At 47.7% G+C, this 22,011-nt stretch overlaps 1 protein-coding gene across 2 annotated transcripts in view; it reads right to left on the reverse strand.

The window, feature by feature from the left end:
* Positions 1–16,609, reverse strand: part of chek1 (checkpoint kinase 1) — a 43,476-nt gene extending 26,867 nt beyond the window's left edge. The window contains exons 1-7 of one of the 2 annotated variants that reach the window (XM_069894454.1): positions 16,514–16,609; positions 9,407–9,475; positions 7,181–7,404; positions 6,315–6,379; positions 5,842–5,911; positions 3,973–4,161; positions 174–278 (exon numbers count right to left, since the gene is read on the reverse strand). In XM_069894454.1, coding sequence (XP_069750555.1) covers positions 174–278; positions 3,973–4,161; positions 5,842–5,911; positions 6,315–6,379; positions 7,181–7,404; positions 9,407–9,475; positions 16,514–16,524 — 733 coding nt within the window. In that variant the 5' untranslated portion in view covers positions 16,525–16,609. The remainder of the gene's footprint in view (positions 1–173; positions 279–3,972; positions 4,162–5,841; positions 5,912–6,314; positions 6,380–7,180; positions 7,405–9,406; positions 9,476–16,513) is intronic. The other variant, XM_069894455.1, reaches the window with a different exon arrangement.
* Positions 16,610–22,011: the final 5,402 nt, after the last annotated feature.

The following is a 22,011-nucleotide window of genomic DNA, read 5'->3' on the forward strand; positions in this document are numbered from 1 at the left end:
CGGTCCATAAAAAGCAATTCTGTGCTGATGTAGAAGTCTATTGACATAGAGCCAGGAGTACAACCACTACCATAGCCAACATCTAATAAAGCACCAAATCTCTCACTACCATCTCCCAACAACTAATCTTAACGTTGGACTTGCCAAAGGCAGATTCAAAATCATTTCCTTACTCAGTGGGAGAGGTCCAATCTTTTTCCATGGCGTCAAGTATAGTTTCTTTTCATTCCAATCACAGTACTCTAGGCAACTCTCAGCAGGCTGGTCCCAGGGTAACTCTGCAAGACAAAATTATGAATGGTAAAGACCTGTGGGCTAATATTTTCTGTCCAAGAGATATGATCTTGCATTTAGAGTGGTCTCCCCATCTAACCATAGCAGAACCATAATTTAGAAGTTAAAAAAAATTACATTTGGAAACTTTAATCTTCAGCTATCAAACTGAAAACCACAGGAAAAAAGGCTTTCAAAGAAGCCAGTTATACAATTCAGTTTTAATTTCAGATTTACTAGCAGAGTACATACATGACATCACATACAACCCTGAGGTTCCCTTTTCCTATGGGCATGGCAGAATTACCACTAATTGTAAACAGCATAAACACGTAAACAAATAACGGTAAACAGATACCAAAAGTAAACAAACTGACTGTACAATGCAGAGAGGACAAAATAAAATCAATAAAGTGCTCAAGTAAGAGTCCTTAAATGAGTCTCTGATTGAGTTTGTCATTGAGAAGTCTGAGGTGGAGGGGGAGCAGCAGTTCCTGAACCTGGTGGTACGAGTCCGAAGGCATCGATACCTCTTTCCTGATGGCAGCAGCAAGAACAGAGCATGTACTGGGTGGGGCGGGTTTTTGATGATTGCTGCTGCCCTCCGATGGCGGTTTTCCCGATAGATGTAGTTTTGCCTGTGATGTCCTGGGCTGTGTCCACTACCTTTTGGAGGGCTTTATGCTCAGGGGTATTGGTATCCCCATACCAGACCGTGATGCAGCCAGTCACCACACCTCTGCAGAAACTTTGTGTGTTTCTGGTGTCATTCTAAACCTCTGCAACCTTGTCTAGAGGCGCTGACATGCTTTCTTCATGATGCCATTGGTGTGTTGGGTCCAGGAAAGATCTTCCAAGACAGTGACTCCCATGAACCTAAATTTGCTCACCCTCTCCACCTCTGATTTCCCTCTGATCACTGGATTGTATATCTCTGGCTTTTCTTTCCTGAAGTCAACAATCAGGTCCTTAGTTTTGGTGACAGTGAATACAAGGTTTCTGTTGGCGCACCATTCAGCCAAGTTTTCAATCTCCATTCTGTATGCTGACAGCATTCTGCTATTACAGGAACAGAGATGGATTGGGATTTGTTGTATGGTTTATCAAAACACCCAAATTAATCTGCATCAGTACCTGTAAAACATTGTTCCCCAAAGATAGATAAAATAGAACTAATTTATATTTATATATAAAACAATTATATTTATATATAAAACAAAGTATTAAGTATAGGAGTTGGGATGTTATGGTGAAGTTGTATAAGACATTGGTGAGTCAAATTTGGAGTATTGTGTGCATAACTAGTCACCAAATTACAGGAAGGATATCAGTAGGATTGAAAGAGTGCAGAGAAGATTTACTCGGATGTTGCCCAAACTTCGGGAACTGAGTTACAAGGGAAAGATTAAACAAGTTAGGACTATTTCTTGGGGTGTAGAAAATGAAGAGAGATTTGATAGAGGTTTACAAATTATGAGAGGTATAGATAGAGTAGCGTGGACTCGATGCTGTCGACCTCTGCCATCTCGAGTACTTCGACGTTAGGGGTGTAAGCGCTCCAATGGATGTTGAGGATGGAGCGGAGACAACGCTGGTGGAAGCGTTCTAGGAGCCGTAGGTGGGCTGCGCTGGATGGGTCATGTCTCCAGAATGGAGGACCATCGCCTTCCCAAGATCGTGTTATATGGCGAGCTCTCCACTGGCCACCGTGACAGAGGTGCACCAAAGAAAAGGTACAAGGACTGCCTAAAGAAATCCCTTGGTGCCTGCCACATTGACCACCGCCAGTGGGCTGATAACGCCTCAAACCGTGCATCTTGGCGCCTCACAGTTTGGCGGGCAGCAACGTCCTTTGAAGAAGACCGCAGAGCTCACCTCACTGACAAAAGGCAAAGGAGGAAAAACCCAACACCCAACCCCAACCAACCAATTTTCCCTTGCAACCGCTGCAATCGTGTCTGCCTGTCCCGCATCGGACTTGTCAGCCACAAACGAGCCTGCAGCTGACGTGGACTTTTTACCCCCTCCATAAATCTTCGTCCGCGAAGCCAAGCCAAAGAGAAGAAGAGAGATAGAGTAAATGTGAGTAGGCTCTTTCCACTTACATTGTGAGAGATAAGTACAATGGGAAAGGTTTAGGGGAAACATTAGGGAAAAATTCTTCACAGAGAGTGATGGAGTGTGGAACAAGCTGCTATCTGATGTGGTAAATGTGGGCTCAATCTTAAGTTTTAAGAATAAATTAGATAGACACATGGATGGGAGAGGTCTAGAAAGGAATGTGTGGTCAGTGGGACTAGGGGAATGATGTTTCAGCACAGAACAGAATGGCCAAATGGCCTGTTTTCTGTGCAGCAGTGCTCTATGGTTCAATGAAAGGAGCTGGTAATGAAACAAATAGTTTTAAAATTTTAAATTTAGACAATCAGCCCAGTAACAGGCCATTTCAGCCCACGAGTCCCTGCTGCCCAATTTACACCAAATTAACTTGCACCCCTGGTACGTTTTGAAGGGTGGGAGGAAACCAGACGGAGTCCCTTGGGAAAATCCACACAGTCAAGGGGAGAATGTACAAACTCCTTACAGACAGTAGGGGACTCGAACCCCGGACCGAATTGCTAGTGTGGTAAAGACATTGTGCTAACCGCTATATGCCAACCGTGCCGCCCCAGTACAGCTTTCTTTAGATGTGATAGGATTTATCAATTTCTTATGAAAGAATACATCTGGGAAAGTGTAATCAGAGCACAGTAGGATTTGAAATCAATTTGTGGTTGAGAAACTTAAGCCCAAAACTAGTGATACACCAATTACAATTACAATGGCATAATGGCAGACAGAGATGGCTGAAATGGGCCAGAAATATTTGTGAAGAAGGTATTTCATGAATCTCAGAAAAGTCAAATATAAAGAAAGAACTACTGTATTCCACAAGAAGGATGGAATAGCTGTGGCTGAACAAGTTAAGGATGGTATGAAATTGAAAGACAATGCTATGAAAACAATTGGCAGATTGAAGATTGGGAACTTTTTTGCAAAAAGCACTCCCTTCCCACTCTCCAGGATTCTGTGTCTGAGAGAATTTAATTTCAATACCGTAATTTTTTTTAAAAAGTGATTTAAAAGTGTGTAAGGCTATTAAAACAAATGTCTGAGAGAATTTAATTTCAATACCGTAATTTTTTTTAAAAAGTGATTTAAAAGTGTGTAAGGCTATTAAAACAAATAGCACCAAAGTCTAAATCTATATTTTGTTTGATGCTACCATTGTAATTCTAACAACCTCTGGTGGCAAACAACTGTCATTACAGTTGCTCCAAAGAACAATAATTCCAGATTTAAATTAGAATTGGATCTGGAAACGTTGCTTTGAAAATCCATTCACATCCAAGAGCAATACACTTACTCAATTCCAGATAGAGAAGTTTAATTAGCTCATCACCAGCTTAAACATCTCTATCAATTATGCACTTTTCTTTATCTTGTATGCACACTAAAGAATAATATTGCTAGAAAATAATGTAGATTATGTGCAAGTTGATTAAGATAGTGGGAAATAGAGCAAGGGTGAAATAAGAAGGGAACAGACAAACTCATAGGATGAAAAAGGAGCAAGGAGGAAAATGTCAATTTGGTATGATAAGATGCACAATTTAGATAGATCACTCCATAAATTTTAATGCTTAAAAATGAACCAACCTCCAGCGAGCATAGCAACAAGAACAATTCCACAGGACCAGACATCCACAGGTTCTGCATGGAACTCCTTCCTCTTCAGCAGTTCCGGGGCAACGTATGGTAGAGTTCCACACATTTTATTTAATAATCTCTCTCTGCCATTGTGTCTATAAACTGTTGCCAAGCCAAAATCAGAGAGCTTCAGGTTATCTGGAGAACAAAAAAAAACACAATGGGATTGTGGCCTGATGTTATCTGGACAATTTCAAGTATTAACATGGCAGTAACAATGGCAGTTTCACAAGTCTCTCTCCACTATAGGTATAGAATAAATGGGGTGGGAGTGCCTCAGTAAACCCTTGAAACAATAACATTTTCTGAAAAGTACCATCAATTCAACAGTTATTAAATTCATTGGATGAAAACAGCAACATGTTTGATTATTATTCAGTGAAATCCATTATTTGTTGCATCTGCCTTATTGTCTACCTGTTGCTCCTCTTTCTCCAACAATACTGTTGCACTGAGCTGACTCCAGACACCTTCCACTTTGCCTGTAGCCTGATAGAGATGGACAATTGGCCATGAGCACATGTGCTACCATTTATGGGCTGACCTTCCATTTGCATGAAACCTTTAAAAATAAATTCTAGTAAACCTTTATAGCCTGATTCGCTTCCCCTCGAGTCTGAAATCCTGTCAAACTAATGAAAATATTTGATGTCATCTCAACATGCATCATTAATTACCACAAGCAGGCAGAAAGACTGTGAACTAAATACATTGCTATCTTGTGTCAGTCGCCGGGCATCTAATCCTCAGAAAATATGCACGAATGAACGATCAGTGGAGTTTTATTCTTTAGTCTGCTACTCATGAAGCAGACTTTCCCCTCTCCTCCTGGTTCCAACAACCTGTAAAATACATGCAACACATTGGCCCTTAATGCTACTCCCATACTTCATATTTGTGTCATACTGGTTAATAAGAAATCTGAAATCACAATATTTTGTTTGGTCAAATTATGAAATCCTTACTCATTACAGATATGCAAAGCACCAACAATGAACCAGAAATATTGACATGAAATAACAAAGCTGTTTTGCTTTGATCCCAGGCCACCCATTTCATTCTCTCCTTCTGACATACAAAACCATTGCAAAGATAGCCAACTGTGGTGAAACTCCAAACCTTTACTTATCTAATATAGACATGAGCAATTTCCAAATTACCAGACATCATTAAATAATAAGGAGAGATGAACCTAGGCCAAAGGCTCTTACTGTAGACTAAAGATGGAGCAATAAAATATCCTGGACTGCATGATACCAAACTAAATAAGTTTGTTCAATTACCAGCTTTGCCTTGGTCAAAACATTATTAAATAAAGTCAAGACAAGTTGTACAAGGGAATGGAAAGTCAAAAATTCAGCTTGACCCACTATCACCTTCTCTTGACACAGACACAAAGTGTATAGTAAGTAATTCTCACCTTGATTCAGAAGTTGCTGTGAGACCAAAGCTCTAGCTCAGGCTGACATCTGGGGGAAAGTTCTAGTTTGATGAGTGGCTTCCTCCCTCATTCTATGGGCTAAGGAATGTCCTAAAACTATTTAGCCTTGATGATGATTGCCCTCAATGCCTTGTGATGTTAACATCACAGCCTGCCAGAATGTTTTATCCTTTTACCACTGTACATAGAGGAAAGAGGATGAAGATACAAATGGACCATTTATGCACAACAGCTCTTCTGTGTATCAAATTTTCCTCATTGTTAACTGGTATGAATACTTGTCATAATCACAATCCAAATGTTATGAAGAGACTTAATGAAATGGGAAATTTCTGCTCTCTTCCACAATAAAAGTGAAAAGATTTACTTTCTTTTACCTCGTTCATCAAGTAACAGGTTCTCTGGCTTGATATCCCTGTGTGTAATCCCAATACTATGAAGATATTCCTGGAAGTGAGACAAAGACAAATCAGATATTTTGAATTTTATCTTTTTGTAAACCTCCAAGTCCACAAGATGCAAACAATGCAAATAGAACAAGTTTATGACAAAATTAACGAGTCTTCCAAGTCAGATACAATTGCTGGACTCCTCGTTTATGGAATCTTTTCTTGATTTGATCTGGGTGCAAACTAGATTTCCAGAATTCATTTTATTGGATCTCATTGTTAAACTCCAATAATGTTCGTGGTGGTGCAAATTCAATTTTGTGAGAAATAAACTCTAAGAATGTACACAGGAAAATAAATACCACTATGATTCTACTGTGTGATTCTGTATTAAACAGAAACCCCCTGCAGCACATCTCTGCAGATTCCACACACCAGTTTAAACAATGAGCAATACATACCACTCCTGCTATCAGCTGCTGGAAAAATCTGTGAGCATCCACTTCAGACATCCCCACATCAGGCTCTATGTAAATTCAGATCAAATTATTTGAAGTCTTAATACAGTATCAGTTAGCAAACCATTAAATACATCTGAAATTATGTTGTTTATCATCACTGACTACTTCCCAGATCCCAGGCCTTGTTTCAGTCAACAGTAAAAATACAATGCTGGAGATGCTAAGCAGGTCAAAAAGTGTACTTTATATAGCAAAGATAAAGATACATAACCAATGTTTCAGGCTTCAAGCCCTTCATCAAGCTTTGAGCAAAATGTAGGTAGGCCCCCCCCAAACAAAATTGTGGGGGGTGGGCGGGGGCAGGGGCAAAGGGAGGAGCACAGTCCCACAGGCAGGAGGTAATATGTGGATAAGGAAGGGAGGGAATATTAGCAAAAAATGGAGGGGGGTGGCTCTGGGAATCGAGAGGGAAGTGGGTGGAGAGCTGGAGGTAAGAAGAGAGGGAGAATGGGGAATAGGCTACCAGAAACCTGAGAAGTCAATGTTAATGCCATTCAGTTGGAGAGTGCCCAGAGATGTTGCTCCTCCAAATTACGGGTGGTCTTGGTTGACAGTTCATAAGGCCATGGACAGATACACCAGTGCGGAGGTGAGACACAGACCAACCAGTGAAATGGCCAACCATTTCAATTCTGTGCCCTACTAAAGGAAGGGTTTAGCAAATAAACCCATGCAGTTAAGTTTGTACAAGTGGTATAACAGAAATTATAAAATTTGCCATCCATGCACTGAATGTGATGTTATCACCTTCAATCTCCTGCCCCTCACTTCTACATCTAAACAACCCATTTATCCACATATCCTACCTATTCTATCAAAGAGCTCTCCTCCACAGCAATACTCCAAAAACAGGTATTGGATATGCGCCTCCCGTCGGTGTCCATAAAAACGGACAATATTTGCGTGATTCAACATCTTATTGATGCAGATTTCCTTCTTGATATTGTCAGGACAGTCGCGAGCACGTGTGGTGTCCACTTTCTTCACTGCCACTGCTTCCTCTGTTCGCCGATTTACTGCCAATTGTACCCTATGTTTAAATACAAAGTAGTTATATACAATGCAAGACTTTGGAATGCTTTATCAACTGAAGTTCATCAGAAGAAGGAGGATGAACTAACTGGCTCTTCTTTCCCATAATCTAATTCTGGCCTGTGATAGTACAGATTCTATCACCAATGTGTACATGTACATATGTAAAGATGGTAGTGTAGAGTGGCTGAGAGTGTAGCCACACCTACTGGCAGGTCTTAAAGGATTGCTCTGAGCCAGACCAGGTCATTCTGGACTGGTCGACTTGCTTGTGATATGCTCCAGTCTTTTAGTTAATAAAAGCCTTGGTTTGGATCAACAAGTCTTTGGTTCTTTCGACACGCACTACATGGCCTCAATACTATTTTCCCATTCTTTCCCTGTACCCACTGTCTTCCATGTTGCCCTCATGCCTGCCAACATATTCCACGGCTGTGCATCAACAGATCTCTGAAGTAGAGAATTCCAAAGTGTCACTATCAGAAAAAAAAATCCTCATTTCCCTAATACATGGGAAACTGAAACCATGTCCTGTGTTCAAGATGCCTTCACTTGGGAAACATCTCAGTATCCACCGTGTCATCACCCTCATTTTTATATCAGTGAAATCACCTCTCATTCTTCTATACTCCAATGAGTATAACCTAAATCCAATTTCATGTACCTGCTCTGCACTGCCTCCAATACAAGTAAATTTCTTAAACGTAGATCTCGACTCTATCCTGTTCTCCCGGTGCTCTTATAACATAACATCCTTTCACTTGTTCTCCATTACCATAAAGGCCAACATTCCACAGCCTTCATACTTAATTGTTGTACCTGTATGGCAAGCCTGTGCAATAGATGGAGAAAGGCTCCCAGATACACTTGCACTGCAACACTAATCACACTATTGAAATATTGATAACAATTGGCTTTTTCATTCTTCCTTTCAGTGTAGGGCAACTTCCCATTTTCCCACATTATTTACTCCACCTGCCACATTCTTGCTTACTCACACCTTTCTATTCCCATTTACATACTCTTGTGTACTCCCCAAATTGCTCACCAAACTGGCTTTATATTAACAAATTTGATTATACTTGGTCCGTTGATAGATAACAAAGAATGCATTCACCATCCCTGCACCCACTTCTATTACAATCCTACAATCCACATGATCTCGCCCAGGAACTTGCCAACTTTTAATTCCACAAATTTGCCTAGTTTTCTTTCTCTAATGAATGTTTTATCTTCTCTCACTCTATTGACAATTGTTATTTATTAATATTAGTTTTTTGTTTGCTTTTCTACAATAAAGAGCAATCCAAAATGATAATTTCAAATCTACTATTTGATTAATTTCCTAGCCTCATTATCTTGAACTTCCATTCATTTTGCTATCTTCTTGCTTTTTATGTCTGTAAAAGCCCTTGTAAATTTTCCATGCTGCTTAACTCTTTACACAAATTGCCAATGTTCTCTTTCTTTTTAATTTTTCAGGTATCCTTTGTACTTCATAAAAATTTTCCAATTCTTAAGCCTATGATTAATCCTCATTATAATTTATGCCATTACTTTCAAATTCATAGTGAGGTATGGGTGACGTAACGAGAGCAGCAGAATTGGCATAGCAGTTAGTGCAATGCCATTACAACGCCAACAATCGGGACTCCTTACTGTCTGTAAGAAGTTGGTACATTCTCCCTGTATTTCCTCCTCAGTCTCCCGTTTCCTCTCACCATTCAAAACATACCGGGGGTGTAGGTTAATTGGGTATAATTGGGCGGCACAGTCTCATGGGCCGAAATGGCCTGTTACCGTGCTGTTTGTCTGAATTATTAAAAAGCATTATAACTTCCTTGGGTTTGCCATGGAGAGTTTGCATAAAGACTCTCTCAGTGGAATATATTTTTGATGAAATTTACAAAATATCTCCTTAAATTATTGCTGTTACAGATCTACCAAATAATTTTTAATAACTATTTTCTCAGTTCACTTTAGCCAAGTTCAGGACTTACTCGCCATATGCTCCTTCACCCAAAGTCTGCACCAGGTCCCAATCTTCCACAAACGGAACTGCCATCATCCTGCACAATTACAAATGGTGCTGAAAAAGGAACTCATCAGCACAAGCTGAAGAAATCATTAGGTACACAAGAATGATAAATCCAACCCCCCGCCACCCCCAAATCCAGATTGCTGGCAAAGCCAACTTTTACTACACTTTCACAATTACCCCCAAGATGGAGGTAGTGAATGCCCTTCAGAAGGTTCTCCATAGTGGTATTGGGAAGGGTCTTCCAGGATTTACACCTAGGAGCATTGACAGAATGATAATACATTTCCAATTATAACACAAAGTGGTGAATATACCTGGCAGATCAGACAGCATTCTGTGGAGAGATGGAGCTTATTCAGGTCGATAACAAATGACCCCCTCATCAGAACAGATGCAGGATCACTGACATTACTGAGCCTCCATCCTGAACGCTCCTTCGCTGCTGAGTATTTTCTTTTTTACTTCAGATTTATACAAGTTGCCTTTTAAATACATTTCCAAGTCAGTATGATGCGCTACTTCAGAGCAATCTGAAGATGGGTTTCCCAAGCACCTGATGCCCCTTTCTTTTCAGAGGTGAAGTGTGTGATGGAAATCAAGAGTTACAGAAGGGCTGTTAAACTTCAAGAATGTTGACCGGGGTTTGAATCCTACGCTATCTGTAAGGAGTTTGTACGTTCTCCCAGTGTATGCGTGGGGTTTCCCTGGGGGCTCCGGTTTCCTCCCACTGTTCAAAACATATGAGGGTTGTAGGTCAATCAAAAGCCTGTATGTCTAAATTAAAATTTTTAATTTCCTGTGGATATGGTCAGAGTGGAATCAATGTTATTTTGCCAGTTGTCAGTCCATGCCTAATTAATCTTTCTTGGGTGCATACATAGATTGCTGTATTTGTTAAGCTGCAAATGGAAGTGAACGTGAAACAACCATCAGCAAATACTCTCTTTGCCAACTACATGATACAAAAGGATAATGAAGCCAAAATCTATCTGCTGACAAAGTTCAGCAGGCTGAGCAGCATCAGTGGCGAGTAGGGGTGGGGAAGAGGAAATTAAGATATTTCTGGTGAAAACCCTTAATCAAAACTGATCGTGGAGATGGGAAATAGCCAGTATGAGGAGGAGAGGGTGGGAGGAATGAGACACGGGCCAATAGGGGACTGAATGCAACATGTGGATAGCTTTCCGACACATCTGCTGCCCTGTCCTTCTTGGAGGGGGAGTGAGTGGTGGATGTCATAGGACAAAGTCCTCCGTACACTGGCTATCTCCACAATAATCCTGATGAAGGGTTCTGATCACAAACAATTCCTTCGCCCTCCACAACCACCACCTACCCTCGTCCCCACAGAAACTGCTCGACTACAGAGTTCCAGGAGATTTTTCTTTTGTTCCAGATTTTGCGACTTGTGTCATTGATAATGCAGCTGAACAGAATGAAAACTAGGGCACCATGAGGACCACATAATGCTGCATAGAAGCTGTGTCATCAAGGTCAGATCTCTCACCTCAAACTCTGAGTGACACTGGCAAAACCCAAACTGAGCATGAATAAACAACAACTTCTTGACAGTAATGTTACCGACAACTTCCACAACCGATCAAAATAGAGAACAGTCTATCTGGGTGGCATTTAACCTGTTGGGATTTGACCTACTATTTGCAGACAGGCCACAAACAAGACAATTTCACACACTGTATTTTAGAAGCCAGTTATAAATAACCTGGAAAATCTTGGTTCGGGAGAGATGGGAGATGGAGTGTCCAGTTTTCAACACTCCACTTGGAATAGAGACAAGTCCCATGGAACTGGGTTCAGCAAAATCTATCAGCTGCATTGAATGAAAGTGGCTGGCTTCCCATTCCAATTTCCCTCCTTACCCTTTTATGGTTGCCCAACTGACCCCATACTGCTCCCAATAACCCTTCTTCTTTGTCCAAGGGCAACCAGACCCTCTGTCAATATTCCCTCAGCAACCATATCTGCCCCCACCCCTCATTCCCCTGAGCATCTTTCTCATACAAACCCTACTTCCTCCCACCCTCTTAACACTCAGGTCGGTTTCCCCCCCCCCCCACCCGACTCCACCTCATAACCCCACGCGCTCCCCTTCCCTAAACAGCCTCCCATCACCATGATCCCATCCTCTTCCACACCCACCACCTCCACTCCTCGTCGCCCACCACTCTGCTCCATGCACCCCACACATCTCACCACCTATCCACCCTCCCTCACTACATAACTCCCTCCCCTTGTCCGCACTACACAACCCCCTCCCCACACAACCCCCTCACCCTCTCTACGCACCCCCATGCCTCCTCACTATACATCCCTCTACACCTCGCGGAGCATCCCTTCCCCACCTTGTCATACACCCACTCCCCTCCTTGCGATATCCCCTCCTTGCGATATCCCCTCCTTGCGATATCCCCTCCTTGCGATATCCCCTCCTTGCGATATCCCCTCCTTGCGATATCCCCTCCTTGCGATATCCCCTCCTTGCGATATCCCCTCCTTGCGATATCCCCTCCTTGCGATATCCCCTCCTTGCGATATCCCCTCCTTGCGATATCCCCTCCTTGCGATATCCCCTCCTTGCGATATCCCCTCCTTGCGATATCCCCTCCTTGCGATATCCCCTCCTTGCGATATCCCCTCCTTGCGATATCCCCTCCTTGCGATATCCCCTCCTTGCGATATCCCCTCCTTGCGATATCCCCTCCTTGCGATATCCCCTCCTTGCGATATCCCCTCCTTGCGATATCCCCTCCTTGCGATATCCCCTCCTTGCGATATCCCCTCCTTGCGATATCCCCTCCTTGCGATATCCCCTCCTTGCGATATCCCCTCCTTGCGATATCCCCTCCTTGCGATATCCCCTCCTTGCGATATCCCCTCCTTGCGATATCCCCTCCTTGCGATATCCCCTCCTTGCGATATCCCCTCCTTGCGATATCCCCTCCTTGCGATATCCCCTCCTTGCGATATCCCCTCCTTGCGATATCCCCTCCTTGCGATATCCCCTCCTTGCGATATCCCCTCCTTGCGATATCCCCTCCTTGCGATATCCCCTCCTTGCGATATCCCCTCCTTGCGATATCCCCTCCTTGCGATATCCCCTCCTTGCGATATCCCCTCCTTGCGATATCCCCTCCTTGCGATATCCCCTCCTTGCGATATCCCCTCCTTGCGATATCCCCTCCTTGCGATATCCCCTCCTTGCGATATCCCCTCCTTGCGATATCCCCTCCTTGCGATATCCCCTCCTTGCGATATCCCCTCCTTGCGATATCCCCTCCTTGCGATATCCCCTCCTTGCGATATCCCCTCCTTGCGATATCCCCTCCTTGCGATATCCCCTCCTTGCGATATCCCCTCCTTGCGATATCCCCTCCTTGCGATATCCCCTCCTTGCGATATCCCCTCCTTGCGATATCCCCTCCTTGCGATATCCCCTCCTTGCGATATCCCCTCCTTGCGATATCCCCTCCTTGCGATATCCCCTCCTTGCGATATCCCCTCCTTGCGATATCCCCTCCTTGCGATATCCCCTCCTTGCGATATCCCCTCCTTGCGATATCCCCTCCTTGCGATATCCCCTCCTTGCGATATCCCCTCCTTGCGATATCCCCTCCTTGCGATATCCCCTCCTTGCGATATCCCCTCCTTGCGATATCCCCTCCTTGCGATATCCCCTCCTTGCGATATCCCCTCCTTGCGATATCCCCTCCTTGCGATATCCCCTCCTTGCGATATCCCCTCCTTGCGATATCCCCTCCTTGCGATATCCCCTCCTTGCGATATCCCCTCCTTGCGATATCCCCTCCTTGCGATATCCCCTCCTTGCGATATCCCCTCCTTGCGATATCCCCTCCTTGCGATATCCCCTCCTTGCGATATCCCCTCCTTGCGATATCCCCTCCTTGCGATATCCCCTCCTTGCGATATCCCCTCCTTGCGATATCCCCTCCTTGCGATATCCCCTCCTTGCGATATCCCCTCCTTGCGATATCCCCTCCTTGCGATATCCCCTCCTTGCGATATCCCCTCCTTGCGATATCCCCTCCTTGCGATATCCCCTCCTTGCGATATCCCCTCCTTGCGATATCCCCTCCTTGCGATATCCCCTCCTTGCGATATCCCCTCCTTGCGATATCCCCTCCTTGCGATATCCCCTCCTTGCGATATCCCCTCCTTGCGATATCCCCTCCTTGCGATATCCCCTCCTTGCGATATCCCCTCCTTGCGATATCCCCTCCTTGCGATATCCCCTCCTTGCGATATCCCCTCCTTGCGATATCCCCTCCTTGCGATATCCCCTCCTTGCGATATCCCCTCCTTGCGATATCCCCTCCTTGCGATATCCCCTCCTTGCGATATCCCCTCCTTGCGATATCCCCTCCTTGCGATATCCCCTCCTTGCGATATCCCCTCCTTGCGATATCCCCTCCTTGCGATATCCCCTCCTTGCGATATCCCCTCCTTGCGATATCCCCTCCTTGCGATATCCCCTCCTTGCGATATCCCCTCCTTGCGATATCCCCTCCTTGCGATATCCCCTCCTTGCGATATCCCCTCCTTGCGATATCCCCTCCTTGCGATATCCCCTCCTTGCGATATCCCCTCCTTGCGATATCCCCTCCTTGCGATATCCCCTCCTTGCGATATCCCCTCCTTGCGATATCCCCTCCTTGCGATATCCCCTCCTTGCGATATCCCCTCCTTGCGATATCCCCTCCTTGCGATATCCCCTCCTTGCGATATCCCCTCCTCGTGATATAAACCCTCCCCCTCACACCACACACCCTTTCCTTCACTACAAGTCCCCTCCCCACCTCACTACACACCCTCTCCCACTAATACACCCTCTTCACTACACTCCCTCATTGCCACTCTTCACCACAATCTCCCTCCCCTACCTAGCTCCACTCCCCCTCCCCAGACTCCTCTCTCCCCTCCTTGCTGAACTCCCGTCGCTACAATCGGCATCCTCGCTATTGTCCCCTCCCTCGTCATACCCCTTCCCATTCTCAATACACTCCCCAACATCACCCCACCCCATCCTAAAGCTAACCCACCCTCCTTGCTACATAGCCCCTTCTTACCCGATAGATCCCTTCACCACCAAACCCCGTCACCTACTTACCCAATTCTCCCTCCACTTCTTAGAGCACACATCACTTACCCCACACTCCCCTCGCCACACCCCCCCCGCACCTCGCCACACCCCCGCACCCCCCCCCGCCCCGCACCCCCCCCGCCCCGCACCCCCCCCGCCCCGCACCCCCCCCGCCCCGCACCCCCCCCGCCCCGCACCCCCCCCGCCCCGCACCCCCCCGCCCCGCACCCCCTCCCTCCCCACCCCCCCCGCCCCCCCCCCGCCCCGCCCCCCCCGCCCCGCCCCCCCTCCCCCCCTCCCCCCCCTCCCCGCACCCCCTCCCCCCCCTCCCCGCACCCCCTCCCCTCCCCGCACCCCCTCCCCTCCCCACACCCACCTCCCCTCCCCGCACCCCCTCCCCTCCCCACTCCCCTCCCCACTCCCCTCCCCACACCCCCCCCTCCACACCCCCCCCTCCCCTCCCCACACCCCCTCCCCGCCCCTCCCCACACCCCCTCCCCGCCCCTCCCCACACCCCCTCCCCGCCCCTCCCCACACCCCCTCCCCGCCCCTCCCCACACCCCCTCCCCGCCCCTCCCCACACCCCCTCCCCGCCCCTCCCCACACCCCCTCCCCGCCCCTCCCCACACCCCCTCCCCGCCCCCCTCCCCGCCCCTCCCCACCCCCCCTCCCCGCCCCTCCCCACACCCCCGCCCCTCCCCACACCCCCGCCCCTCCCCACACCCCCGCCCCTCCCCACACCCCCGCCCCTCCCCACACCCCCGCCCCTCCCCACACCCCCGCCCCTCCCCACACCCCCGCCCCTCCCCACACCCCCGCCCCTCCCCACACCCCCGCCCCTCCCCACACCCCCGTCCCTCCCCACACCCCCGCCCCTCCCCACACCCCCGCCCCTCCCCACACCCCCGCCCCTCCCCACACCCCCGCCCCTCCCCACACCCCCGCCCCTCCCCACACCCCCTCCCCGCCCCTCCCCACACCCCCTCCCCGCCCCTCCCCACACCCCCTCCCCTCCCCACACCCCCTCCCCGCCCCTCCCCACACCCCCTCCCCGCCCCTCTCCACACACCCCCTCCCCGCCCCTCTCCACACACCCCCTCCCCGCCCCTCTCCACACCCCCCCTCCCCGCCCCTCCCCGCCCCTCCCCGCCCCTCCTCCCCGCACCCCCTCCCCGCCCCTCCCCGCACCCCCTCCCCGCCCCTCCTCCCCGCCCCTCCTCCCCGCCCCCCCTCCCCGCCCCCCCTCCCCGCCCCACACAACCCCTCCCCTCTCCACACACCCCTCCCCTCTCCACACACCCCCTCCCCTCTCCACACACCCCCTCCCCTCTCCACACCCCCCCTCCCCTCTCCACACCCCCCCTCCCCTCCCCTCTCCACACCCCCCCCTCCCCTCTCCACACTCCCCTCTCCACACCCTCCCCTCCCCTCTCCACACCCCCCCCTCCCCTCTCCACACCCCCCCCTCCCCTCTCCACACCCCCCCCTCCCCTCTCCACACCCCCCCCTCCCCTCTCCACACCCCCCCCTCCCCTCTCCACACCCCCCCTTCCCCTCTCCACACCCCCCCCCTCCCCTCCCCACACCCCCCCTCACCTCCCCACACCCCCCCTCCCCTCCCCACACCCCCCTCCCCTCCCCACACCCCCCTCCCCTCCCCACACCCCCCCTCCCCTCTCCACACCCCCCCTCCCCTCTCCACACCCCCCCTCCCCTCTCCACACCCCCCTCCCCTCTCCACACCCCCCTCCCCTCTCCACACCCCCCCTCCCCTCTCCACACCCCCCCTCCCCTCTCCACACCCCCCCTCCCCTCTCCACACCCCCCCTCCCCTCTCCACACCCCCTCCCCTCTCTATGCACATCCCCTCCCTCCCCACACCCCTTTTTCTTCCCTCCCCACATACCTCTTCCCTTCCCTTCCCTCTCCTCCCAGCGCCTCCCTCACCTACTCGACATCCCTTGCGGCCACAGATCTTCTCCTTCCTTTCTCTCAGAAACCGAGTTTCGCGCCTTACGTCCCCAGTGCGTGCATAAACGTCATCACGTTGATAGTGACGTAAGGGCCTGTTAGCGGGAGCTTTGGACGTGAAATGTGTGACAGACAAATATGTCCCCAACGGACCCCACTGTGGTCTATAATCTGTCCATGATCAGTCCTTTCCCATTGACGCCATTGTAGCCCAGGGAAACTATAGGGGGTTCGTAGAAGAGATAGGGGTGGTGAGGAAAGGGGTCGTGAGGAAGGAGGGAGCTGGTGAGGAAGGAGGGGGGTGAGGGTGGTGAGGAAAGGATGAAGAACGAGAGGGTGGGTGGTGGTGAGGAATGGGGTGGTGAGAGGATGAGGAAGATTGGGGATCGTGAGGGAGAGGGGTGGTGAGGAAGGGGGAGGGTGGGGAAGGAGGGGGTAAGAAGGAGAGGGGGTGGTGAGGAAGGGGGAGTGTGAGGAAGGGGAAGGAGGGGGTAAGAAGGAGAGGGGTGGTGAGGAAGGGGGAGTGTGAGGAAGGGGAAGGAGGGGGTAAGAAGGAGAGGGGTGGTGAGGAAGGGGTAGGGTGAGGAAGGGGAAGGAGGGGGTAAGAAGGAGAGAGGGTGGTGAGGAAGGAGAGGGTGGTGAGGAAGGGGGAGGGTGGGGAGGAAGGGGGAGGGTGGGGTAAGGGGGAGGGTGGGGAAAGGGGGTAAGAGGGAGGGTGGGGAAGGAGGGGGTAAGAAGGAGAGGGGTGGTGAGGAAGGGGGAGTGTGAGGAAGGGGGGGTAAGAAGGAGAGGGGTGGTGAGGAAGGGGTAGGGTGAGGAAGGGGAAGGAGGGGGTAAGAAGGAGAGAGGGTGGTGAGGAAGGAGAGGGTGGTGAGGAAGGAGAGGGTGGTGAGGAAGGAGAGGGTGGTGAGGAAGGAGAGGGTGGTGAGGAAGGAGAGGGTGGTTGTTATATAGAGAATTTAGGTTAAAAAGACTTAAGTTAAAATGTGATGATTAATCATAAACAGGGAAGCCAGAATGGACAGAGAGTTTACTAGCAGTCAAGGACAGAAGGATCTGCTGAATGTTTTTTTAAACCTATCTTTTCATGGTCATAGTGAGAGACATGCAGGAGACAAAGGATTGATAAGAAGTGTGAGAAACAGAATTTAGTGAATGTAGAGTTCACAGCGTACGTAACGAACGTGATAATTAATAATGCAGTTATACTTAGAATGTTTTTGTAATACTAACCAATTAAAACAGTATTAATAAGAAGGGGAAGGGCAAATAATAAGGGTATAAAAATCAATGCACTGTATGTATCGGGGCTTAACTGGTGAGAAACCAGTTGAGTCCAACTCTGCAGACTTGTAAATAAAGCTTGTCGTGTCATCAGTTTTAAAGAGACTCATGTGTGAGAAGTTTTATTTCTGACAGTGGTGAGGAAGGAGAGTGGTGAGGAAGGGGGAGGGTGGGGAAGGAGGGTGGGGAAGGAGGGGGTAAGAAGAAGGGTGGGGAAGGAGGGTGGGGAAGGAGGGGGTAAGAAGGAGGGTGGGGAAGGAGGGGGTAAGAAGGAGGGTGGGGAAGGAGGGGGTAAGAAGGAGGGTGGGGAAGGAGGGGGTAAGAAGGAGAGGGGTGGTGAGGAAGGGGGAGGGTGGGGAAGGAGGGAGTAAGAAGGAGAGGGGGTGGTGAGGAAGGAGGGTGGTGAGGAAGGAGAGGGTGGGTGGTGAGGAAGGAGAGGGTGAGTGGTGGTGAGGATGAGGAAGGAGAGGGTGGGTGGTGGTGAGGATGAGGAAGGAGAGGGAGGGTGTTGAGGAAGGAGGGGGTGAGGGTGATGAGGAAGGAGAGGGAGGGTGGTGGTGTGAGGATGATGGTTGGGGATGGTGAGGGTGAGGAAGGAGAGGGTGGGGGTAGAGGAAAGTGAGGTAGGGGTGATGAAGGAGGAGAGTGGGTGTGCTGAGGAAGGAGGGGGTGGGGTGGTGAGGAAGGAGGGTGGGTCGTGAGGAAAGGGGAGGGATGTATGGGTGGGGGGTGAGGGTGTGGATATTAAGGAAGGAGGGGGTGCTGAGGGAGCAGTAGTGAGGTAGGAAGATTAAGTGGGAGGGATGTGTGGGGGAGGGAGGTGGGGATGATGAGAAGGGTGGTGTTGAAGAAGGGGTTGTGAGGAAGGGATGGGGTGATGATGAAAGTCAGTAAGTCACTTGAAGAAGAACGGTCTCTGTCAAAAATGGAATGGGGTGTAGCAGCAGCGGGACTTCATGGTTGAATCGCCCCATGATTATGCCAACCACGAATTCCGGGGTTCCGCGCTAAGATGCTTTGTCTCGGGGACGAAATCAGCAGAATGGGGTATGTGTCAGCAGCGTTGTGACGTACTTGGAATTATGATGTGCTAGCCAATAGTGAAACATGGCTGCAGGAGGGGAGTGATTGGCAACCAAGCATACTAGGATTTAATTGCTTCATGTGTGATAGAATAGGTGGAACAAGAGGGGTAAGTGTTGTATTGCTTGTTAGAGGTCTTGTTTAGAGAAGCACTATGGGTGGAATTGAGGAGTGGGAAAGAAATGGTAACACTTATGGGGGTGTATTATAGTCCACCTAATGTAGAGAGGGAACTGGAGGAACAAATTTGTAAGGAAATAGCAGATATTTGTAGTCAGCACCAAGTTGTGATTGTGGGAGATTTGAACTTTCCACACATTGTCTGGGACGCCCAAACTGTAAATGGGCTGGATGGTCTGGAGTTTGTTAAATGTGTGCAGGATAGTTTTCTTCATCAATATATCGAGGTAACAACTAGAGAAGGGGCAGTGTTGGATCTGCTATTAGGAAATGAGATGGGTCAGGTGACGGAGGTGTGTGTTGGGAGCACTTTGGGACCAGTAATCACAATAATATTGGTTTCTAAATAATTGTGGAGAAAGATATGTCTGGACCCAGGGTTGAGATTTTTGAGTGGAGAAAGGCTAATTTTGAGGAGATGAGAATGGATTTGGAACTGTAGACTAGAATAAATGGTTTTATGGGAAGGATGTAGAAGGAAAATGGAAGGCATTCAAAGGTGACATTTTAAAGGTACAGAGTTGGTATGTTCCTGTTAGGATGAAAGGAAAGATTAAAAGTTTTAGAAAAAGAGAGAGGTGTACAAAAAGTATAGACAGGATGAAGTAAATGAAGAGTTAGAGAAATATAAATAATGTAAAAAGAATCTTAAGGAAACTGGGCTAAGTTAAGATGAGATATGAGGTTGCTTTGTCAAGAAAGGTGAAAATAAATCCAAAGGGTTTCTACAAATATATTAGGAGCAAAAGTATAGTGAGGGATAAAATTGGTCCCTGGAGGATGAGAGTGGACGGCTATGCTTGGGGGAGATGCGGGAGATTTTGAACAGTTCTTTTTTCAGTATTTATTAAACAGAAGGATATTGATCTGTGTAAAGGGAAATAAGGAGGGAAGTTATGGAAACGATAATGATTAAAGAAGAGGATGTTCTGGTGCTTTTAAGGAAAATAAAGGTGGATAATTCTCCAGGTCCTGACAAGATATTCCCTAGGACCTTGAAGGAGGTTAGTGTAGAAATAGTAGGGGCTTTGACAGAAATATTTAAAATGTAATTGGATTGGAGGGAAGCGCATGTAGTTTCATTGTAATTGTAGGCCTACAAGTTTGACGTCAATGGTGGACAAATTAATGGAAAGCATTCATGGAGCTGGTGTATATATAAATATTTGGATAGGCAGTGTTTGATTAGGAACAGGCAATGTGGATTTGTGAAGAGTAGATCACATTTGACAAACCTTATCGAATTTTTTGAGGAGGTTACTAGGAGGGTAAGGCAATGGATGTGGTATGTATGGACTTTAGTAAGGTATCAAAGACCTTATCAAAGGTTCCTCAGGGAAGGTTAGTTAAAAAGGTTCAATCATTAGGTATTGACATTGAATGGGAGATGTCAGAGAGTAGTGATAGATAATTTTGTCAGATTGGAAGCTGGTGACTAGTGGTGTGCCTCAGGGTTCAGTATTGGGTCCATTTCTATTTTTCATATACATTAATGATCTGGACGATGGGGTGGTAAATTGGATTCGTAAGTATGTGGGTGATACTAAGATAGGTGAATCTGTGGATAGTAAAGAAGGGTTTCAAAGCTAGGAGAGGGATTTAGGCCCGTTAGAAAAGTGGGCTGAAAGATGGAAGATGGAGTTTAATGCAGATAAGTGTGAAGTGTTACATTTTGGTAGGTCTAATCAAAATAGGACATACATGGTGAATGGTAGGGCATCGAAGAGTGCAATAGAACAAAGGGATCTAGGAATAATGGTACATAGTTCCCTGAAGGTGAAGTCACATGCAGATAAGGTGGTGAAGAAAGCTTATGGTATGTTGGCCTTTATAAATGAGAGCATTGAGTATAGGAGCTGGGATGTTAAAATTGTTTAAGACATTGGTGAGGCCAAATTTAGAGTATTGCGTACAGTTCTGGTCACTAAAGTATAGGAAAGATATCAACAAATTGGGGAGAGTGCAGAGAAGATTTACTAGAAAGTTGCTGGAGTTACAGGGTCTAAGTTATAGGGAAAGGTTAAATAAGTTAGGTCTTTATTCTTTGGAGCGTAGAAGGTTAAGAGAGGATTTGATTGAGGTATTTAAAATTATTAGTGTATAGATAAAGTTGACATGGAGAGGTTGAGCATGAGTTGAGAATGTTACAAGCCCAGAGGACCCCAAACCCCAGCTGCAACTTAACCCCCTTCTAATTCTAAGCACAAGTATATGTAATGTGTATATAAGTTCAGAAAAGTTATTTAATTCACAGTCCAATCTCACCTCTCATTCCTCCAAGTTCACTGGATGCAGGCAATTCCTATATTGTGCACAGAATTTAACATTGATGAATTTCACCAGGCTTTGGTGCTTGAAAGGTAAATGGTTACCGCTCAGGAAGGTTTTTGTCAGCTTTCAGAGAGATATTTGTTGTTTGCTGGATACAAACTGATCTCTTTTAATCAGCCACATGTGTCTTGCTAAAGAAACTTGCCCCATCAGGGTTCTCCAGATGACACCCTCTTTCTTTTAGGTCACCATAGGGTTCCTTTTTGAAGTGAAATATTAGGCAGCCAGTCCTCTCCTCTTGTATGGACCACAAGGCTTTGACCAGGCTGAACTAAACACTCACAACCCATTTTCAAAATAGTTTTTTTTCTACAAGCTTGCCAGCTTGTCCTGTTCCAGGCCCAGCTGCTGCTGCTGAACTGAATTTTCTCTCTCTCTCTCTCTCTCTCCCTCTCTCCATCCCACCCCCCCCCCCCAACTATGAAAAACCTGTTTGACTCTCTCTGCTTGCAAAAACCACATGACCCTCTTAGAACAACAACCTGCACTCAGACATCCTGCAGCTCTGGACCTAATCCTCCATGTTCTTTCATCTGTTGTTTTCAAATCAACAATCCATTAGTGAGGTCCCTTGGGCACTCCTCAAAGCTTTTGCA

The sequence above is a fragment of the Narcine bancroftii genome, chromosome 8 (genome assembly GCF_036971445.1).
Source record: "Narcine bancroftii isolate sNarBan1 chromosome 8, sNarBan1.hap1, whole genome shotgun sequence".
NCBI lineage: Eukaryota > Metazoa > Chordata > Chondrichthyes > Torpediniformes > Narcinidae > Narcine > Narcine bancroftii.